Source organism: Pleurodeles waltl, chromosome 9 (assembly GCF_031143425.1).
Source record: "Pleurodeles waltl isolate 20211129_DDA chromosome 9, aPleWal1.hap1.20221129, whole genome shotgun sequence".
NCBI lineage: Eukaryota > Metazoa > Chordata > Amphibia > Caudata > Salamandridae > Pleurodeles > Pleurodeles waltl.
The window spans coordinates 1,096,051,037-1,096,058,831 of record NC_090448.1 but is presented as its reverse complement, the minus strand read 5'-3'; the positions used below and the strand labels follow the sequence as shown (position 1 = coordinate 1,096,058,831).

At 42.0% G+C, this 7,795-nt stretch overlaps 1 protein-coding gene across 1 annotated transcript; it reads right to left on the bottom strand.

Annotated features, from left to right (window-relative positions):
- Window positions 1–3,060: 3,060 nt before the first annotated feature.
- Window positions 3,061–3,813, bottom strand: LOC138259794 (carbohydrate sulfotransferase 9-like). The gene has a single exon (XM_069207685.1). It carries the CDS (start codon window positions 3,754–3,756, stop codon window positions 3,061–3,063), a length of 696 nt encoding a protein of 231 aa, XP_069063786.1. The 5' UTR covers window positions 3,757–3,813.
- Between the last annotated feature and the right edge of the window lie 3,982 nt (window positions 3,814–7,795).

Sequence of the window (7,795 nt, the reverse complement as noted above, 5' to 3'; positions counted from 1 at the left end):
GCTTCCCAAAACAACAGCAATATAACAGAATCAAAGCAAACCAGTGAGAGAAACAAATAGTCAAGATAAGTCTAATACGGTATGTCGGGGAACATGACATGCAAGTTTCAGTTAACAATGAGTCTCCAGGCCCTACCTTATTCCTGGGATAGTTAGACCCCATCCATCATTAATTAACCCCCCTCGTCACCCAAGTTATTAGGCTGCTCATGAATTTAACCTACATCTGGGCCCAATATAGGAGCTCGGGCCTTGACAGTCTGGGAGTCCAGTGTTCTCAAAGTAAATTGTCTGCCAAGCAAAAAGTAAGGATAGGTTCATGGTGTTCCCCTTCGGGGGGAATCCGTCACATCATTTGAGTCAGAGTCTGCAGTGGAGGCATGGTAGTCCTGTAGCACTGCAAATGGATTGCGGTTACGGTGCAGAACCTCTGTCACTGCTTGCATCCACTCCTGATGGTTTGGTCAGTCGAAGGGCAGTTCAGACATTTCTTTGAGCATCTGCGTTTGATCTTGGGGTCTGCCACCCCTCCAGTGACTGGGCCTCCGGTGGTGGCACCCCATTCACTTCCCTTGAAGCCATGTCCAGGAGTCTTCTGGACAGGATCAAATTCAGGTGCCCTCATTTTCAAAGACTTTGAGCCTTGCTGGGATTAGCAGTGCATGTTGCATTCCGAGGTGGCAGAGTTGTAGTTTAACAGCAGGAAAGGAATTGCACTGTCACTGCATTTCCATAGTGTAGTGGGGGTAAGCAGTGATGGTGATGCCTTCAAACTGCCAAGGGACTTTAGAGGAAAAGAGATGAAGGATCAGATCACAATCCCTAAAGTTCAGGAGGTGTTGTAAATGGGGCATAACTTGTCCCGCTAGGACCGTGGACTCCAATCATTGCTCTAGAAAAAGGGCAACACTAAGCCCCTCTGTCTATTCTGGGAACCCCAAGAAACAAATATTATTATGATGTGATTGTTCCTCAGTTTCCTCTGCCCTCCACTGCAGGGCAGTGACATCCGCATGCAGTTCGCAGAGGTTAAATTGCAGCTTCTGCACCGTCGGGTGCATTGAAGTGAGTGAATTCCATTTCATTGACTCTTTCCACCAGCTTCCCACGATTGGTGCAGAGCAGACTCTCATCAATGGACAACGCATTTATCTTCAACTCCACTGTAGTCTTAGTGTCCAGTATGTATCTTTTCAAATTGTCCCAAGTGTTTGTACAGCGTGGCTTCCAAGTGGATAAAGCTGTTCATCCCAGATGGCAGCTCTTTGTCTCTGGCTGCCTGATCCAAACCATCCTGAGAAAGGGTCACCTTGGTGGGTTTGAGTGTCAATGTTGTCCCACTCAGAGGGAGCTGGTGGCATCCAGGATGCACCTGTGGTGTGTTACTGCATGCTGTAGCCAAGTCTGGTGCAGTTCTGTGTTCCTGTGGCAAGTGGTCATATTAGTAACAAGTTACTTAAGTATCACAGTCCGGTGAGGACCAAATAGGATATCTATTGTGTCCCCTGTGGGTAAATAAGTCAGTAGGAGATTGCCCATGTGTGCTCGCCAGCACAGAAATAGAATGGAAATGGTGTAATGTTCCTCACATTGAGCCCCCCTATAACTGAGGCTGGGGCAATGTGTCTGAGTCACATGGGTCTCTCACAAGAATCTAATTGTCCAACTCGGGGTCCATGGCAATAGGACCTAGGGCCCTCAGTGCGACCGTGATACATGGTGCTTCAAAACACCAAGGGTCAGAAACTCATTAGATAATTTGCTAGGCTAGGTCATATAACCTTCAGGTAGGAATAGTGGCCCCAGTTCATTCAGCAGGGTATTATGTATGGGGATGGTTACCTAGGTGAGCGAAGCACTGTCCCCTTGTTATCAGCTACCAAACAATGTCCTGTGCAGGGAGCCATGATCTGATGCCTGGTGGCATGGACTCAGGCTAGGGGGTCTGCTGCCTCACAGAAAGAAACAATGGGCACCGCAGCCCAGCTGGCCGCCGAATGCTCCACGTTGCTCATTGTGCTCCTGTGACACCAAGTCCAAGGCAAGGTACCAATGCTAACGGTTGAAGGCAGCATCTTGTCATCCGATGGTGCCCGGGCACCAGAAGTCCACCACAGGGAAATGAAGATCACCCGGCAGTCAATGGCATTTCATCTTGTTGCTCTAGCTCCAGCCTAGTTCCGTAACGGTGCTAAATGGGCCCCCGGTCCATCAATCATGAGGGGCCATGGGGCGGTAACAGAAGGCTCATAGCACGGGCCCCAGAGGCAGGATGATGGAGATGCACTCGATACCTGGCCGGAGCTCTTGTTCAGGTCACTGCTCCGGCAGCCATCTTGGCCACGCCCCTCCAACCTTGCCTTTGATAACTGGATGTGATGCACTAGTGTTGAAATAGTATTTTCCATCCTTAATGTTAAAATGTGGGTGAGAATCTTAACATGTACATGAAATAGCATGATGTGTCTGTAAATGAAACACAAATAAAGCATTTTCCCAGATTTTGGTATTAGTACAATAAGGGTCAAATCTGTTTTTCAGTACTTTATTGTAGACTTGCTGGAATTCCTCCATTCTTTAGGCATACTTAACATAGGATATATAAACAAGAGACCCAACCCCTTAACAAACTACTTTAGGCAACGGAAGACCTGCAGAACCTCTCTACATAACTGATTAGATCTTTAATGTTCCAGACATTTTAGACAGTTTATTTTTCTGTTCTTTGTTAACACCTTAGCATTAAATGCAGAACTTTTTTCTTGGAACCAAACTGTGACATACATTTTCATGTTCAGGCATTGAGCAATTGTCAGACCAAAGACTCTTGCATCATGCACAAGAGTAGAACACCATAACATGCAATACTGGCCCATCAAAACACTACATACAAGAAACAGTACAGCTATCCAAATTCAGTATGCAGGTTCTACAGATACATATGTAAGATCAGCACTTGCAAACTGAAGAGATAAATAATATGCGTGAACAATTCAAAAATCTGATTTCAGTGACTCATAAAATAAATGCTATCTGTCATTACTGTTTACATGCTCATTTTTAGAAGACAGGGTAGCCGAACAGTTTGAAGTCCAGGTAATACCTACTCACGAGGCCTTGCAGGTGGTCACTGCTCAGGTTTCTGAAATATGACTTTGAGGCCTCTTCACCAGTGTCTGTTGCATGTTCTCTAATATGAGGGTAATAAAAGTCTTTGGGAGCCCCAATGTCCATAAGTACATGATTAGAGTCTTGTTTCAGGTTCTCAAATTTGCCTATGATGTCATAACGAATATTGCAGGGATCACAAAGGAGTGACATTGGTCTCCAATGAATATCACTGTGCTTTGGAGGCTCTTGCAAGATAAAGCGGACAAACTCAATGAAGGTCAGAGGTCCTTCAGATTCATTGGATTTTCTGAATTTAGATTTAATGAAGCCGGCAATAGATTTTATGTAGTAATCATCTGTCCGATTGCGATGAAACTTATCACGATATGCGGAAACTAATCTCTCGAAGGGTTGCCGACTGAACATCACCTTGGTGTAATTGTTGAGCAGTTGCCTCTGCTTGTTAGGAGAGTAAGAACTCAGTTTTGTGTACATTCTTGCAGTGTGCACAGATTCTTGTGGCAACTCAGAAAAATCCCTACTTATATTCATTGTGAGGAGAAGGAGGATCCTTTTCCAACTGGTGCAGCCTACTTTAGGCACCTCACAGTATATGAACTTATGGTTGTGTTCTACATACAGCATCTTGGCAACGCTTGGATCCAGAATGCCATCATGGCGGTAGAGTTTGAACTTTGTGCATGTATAATTCAAAATGGCTTTGCGTTGCTGTTGTACATCCAGCCAATTTTGTTCAAGGTCTGCAAAGAATCAGATTTATAAGAAAGAAATGAAATACAATGTTATTACATGTGTGTTTACAATTATAAAAAGCAAACAGATGCCCCAGTAGAAAGAGGGTCTGATTCAGAGTTGGAAATGGAAAATGTTCCATCTTATGGAGGGAGTGGTAATTTCTCTGTTGAATGATTATTTGTCCATGGTTAATATGCTGGCAAAATAACCCTTCCCATTATATATAGAGCAGTGGAGATAATTCAGCCAGAGGATGCACTGCTCCTGATAAACCCTCCAAAAGCAGATGTACCACTCCCTCCACAAATCAGAGTTTTTCCCATTGCTGCCCATCTCTAGAGCAGGTCTAAAATGTCTTAAACATATGCTGCCAAAGCTAAAAATGTACTAAATAAAAACGGAAAATACTCTTCAACCCAATACCGAAGATATAACTACACACATATTTGAAAAATGTTTTTTCTGTGGGGAGAATACAGGATGTAATTGTAAAAGACATGGCGGGAATCACCTCTGACATCTATCAGAGAAAGGGATGATAAAAGGACACAGTGGAGGGAGAAAAGAACGAAGATGGGGAGACGGGATGCAGGCAAGTAGAAATGTACCCTCTTCTGATTCTCTAAATGCACTTGTCAGAACCCACAGGAGAAGAAAAATGTAAAGTTAGAAGGTAGTGAAGCAGGACATGAATATTTTATGTTTGACCTCCACTACATTCCCATTGGTTGGAATGCCACACCTAGATATGTCCATATCTAGCATGGTTGACTTTTGTGAATGGCTAGGCTGATACTTCAGGAATTAAAATCAGTGATGTTCCTGTTATACAGAGATCTATGCAACAAGGTCGAAACATAACTTAACTATGTTCCGAATTAGTAAATATCGGAAATAGTCATATTAACCTGACAGGCAACTTACACTATTTTACTGAGATTGTTACATGTACCCTGAATATTACTCACATCTCCCTTCTGCCACCAAATAAACTCCCTGAGTTAACTTACGAAAGTGCAGTCCGAAGGTAACACATGAAAATACTCAGCAAGTGTAATAATATGACATGCTGTCCTACCGGGATTGGAACATGTCGCCTTCAGGTTGCACACTTCTGCAGATGATGCATTAACCAAACCAAGAATATAACTGGCAGTGGCCCTGAGACTGCTCGCACATGGAGCGGTCTACGTGAGGTTGACATTTATAAACTGCAGAAGGCTCAATTTTGAGTCATATTTCTGTCCACTGACTCTAAAGTCTTTTAATGACACAGAGGACGTGCAATGCCTATATATATCTTAGAGCGTTTTTATAACTTTTAAGCCGCATACTAAACTGGTCAATATTGGTTATTTGAGTCCCTGGAGCACACAGATAGCATTTGTATAGCCCATTGTAAGTGAATTTTCCAGAGGTACTTAGCAGGTGTTATTAATATCTTCTTTTATAATCAACCAATGATATCACTCTCTGAAGGGTAAAATTCTCAGCTGTCACCTCTGGGATTCAAAACTGTGAGCCTGCACGTTGATGAAGTATCGCTGCAAATCTGCTAGTCCCTGAACTATCCAACCTTATACAGTGGGTTGCCTCTGCTCCCTAACGGATTGTGATGTGCTTAATGGATATTTAGGAATAATGTGAGTGTCTCAATACTGAGATCAAAACACAAATGACTGGATTTATTTGTGTGCAGGATTATAATGACTCTCTGTTGCAGTTCTTGATTTGAAGTTATGTGTTAATGTCCAAAGGCACAAGAAATATGCATTGTCACGTGTATGAATGGACATATACTTGTTATTCTGTACTAATATACTTCAATTCATAATTTATATAGTTTATTAAACTTGCAACTTTCCCAAGTAACCATCATCTCCAATGTCTAAAATGAATGAATCGTGTGCTTTCTATAAAGTGGGCTACAATGTTTGTGGTGCGGCACAATGCACTGCATACCTCTTAGACATTTAGAGAGTGGCAATTTTTTCCTATTTCTCTAAATGTACTCTGCCACTGATGATAGACAAATGTACATATGTATGTATGTAAGTATGTATGTGTTAATGCATTTATCTAAGATTTTATGTATGTATGTATATGGCCCTATCTTAGCCAAAATGCAGTGGGATGCTGCACAGAGTGAAAGACAAGCATAAAGCCAATGAGTGATAAAAGAAGTACCTGGGTCGTGAAAAGTTAATGGATTATAGTTTCGTGTTCTTTAAAGAGGTGAGTCTTTAACTAAATCTTTCCTAAACTGAATCACTATTGGGGCCGTCATAATGGAATGGGGATGTTGTTCCAAATCCTGGGTGCATAGATGGAATTGATCTGATGCCTTTTTTACTCTTCCGAGTCTAATGGTGCCCTGGCTGCTGGGGTGTGAGAACCACCAGAGATGGCGAACTTGCCTGCAAAATCAACACATGTGATCTATCAACACGTCCAACTACATTATGCAAATGTGTTATAGAATAACATGCTACCTTTGTGAATTATAATGAGTTGGAGTGTATATGGGCATGCCATTTCTGAAGCATGCCATCTAGGAAGTTATTGAATATCCTAGTCAGAGCACTATGTAACATATATTTCCAGAAATTGCTACTGTGTGCTTGTAACTCCCAGATGCATAGTTGGTGAATGCTACACAAGTTTTTAATATGTATAGGGATAGCTATAATGTGCAGGATGGAGCCATCTAAAACAGACTTCAGCTTATAAATCAAATTTAAAATGATCTCTTGATTAAAGCTGTGTCTAGAATAAAAATAATCATCTGTTTGTTCAAACAAGGTGACCAGCTGTCTAAAAATGATTTATCTTCTCCCACTCTCCTAGGCTCCTGGGCACCTAGGATATGCATCTACCTCATCATAGCATACGGGGTGCCATTAAGAAAGAGTTTAATACATTTTGGGTTAATTTTCACACCTTGTGACTGGTTACCACCTGTTTCAATTTTATGGTAGTTTGCACATGCTGTTTGCTGTTTTTGCAATTATTCACAATTTGTGAATGTTTTGCACTGTCGATTTGTGAATCGGTGATAGGGAATTGTTACACGGAATTTGCAAAACCCACTTGCAAAGTTAGAATTGGTAATTATTCTGTGTTACTGAATCTTCATCTATCGACTACAAATAAGTCACAAGCTATTTTGCAAATTGTTTTTGACTCACAATAAGGCCTATATTTATACTTTTTTAGCGCCACATTTGCGTCATTTTTTGACGCAAAAGCGGCGCAAACATACAAAATATAATTGAATATTTTGCAAATGCAGGGCTACAAAAGTATAAATATGGCTCTAAAGTTGTACATGAGGCTCCAATTTCATACATCAGGCCACAGGTGTCTGAGGGCTCTGTAACGGAGCCCTTGCTAAAACATTCCAGCATCTTTAACTGCTAACCTAAGATTGTAAAGTTGCTGAACCATGGGTCGGATATGCAAAGGTCTTTTGTGATCGCCTCAAAATACCATTTTATAATGGATTAAGGCCATTTTATGAGCCAGAAAATGCATTCTAATACGTAGAAGGAGTTTTGGACCCCTTTCGAAGTGTTAACTGGAGGCCTAAAAGTGGAGTCCCCCACTTTTTGTAAGGCGCAAAGATATGCATTAATGACTTGAGACTGCAGTTACTGTAGCAAACCCATTGAGGAGCTCCTGACACCCTAGCTGGGGTAATAACTATTCTTAGAGGGGAAGATGTCCCGAGGGTGGCATTGGGAGAGCAAATAATGATCAAGGGAACCAGTGCATGATCATAAATTTAGAGCGCAATTTGCACACACTTGTGCGAGCCATGCCTAACAGTTAATCAGATCTTTATATCATGACTGTATGACCTGCCTAATTCTTGCACAGGGACAGCTGAGACCCTACCCGATGATACAGTCTGGTTTCATGTTTCATG

Excerpts from the sequence above, each read along its gene's own strand:
- LOC138259794 (XM_069207685.1), bottom strand. The coding sequence starts at position 3,756 with ATGCTGTATGTAGAACACAACCATAAGTTCATATACTGTGAGGTGCCT.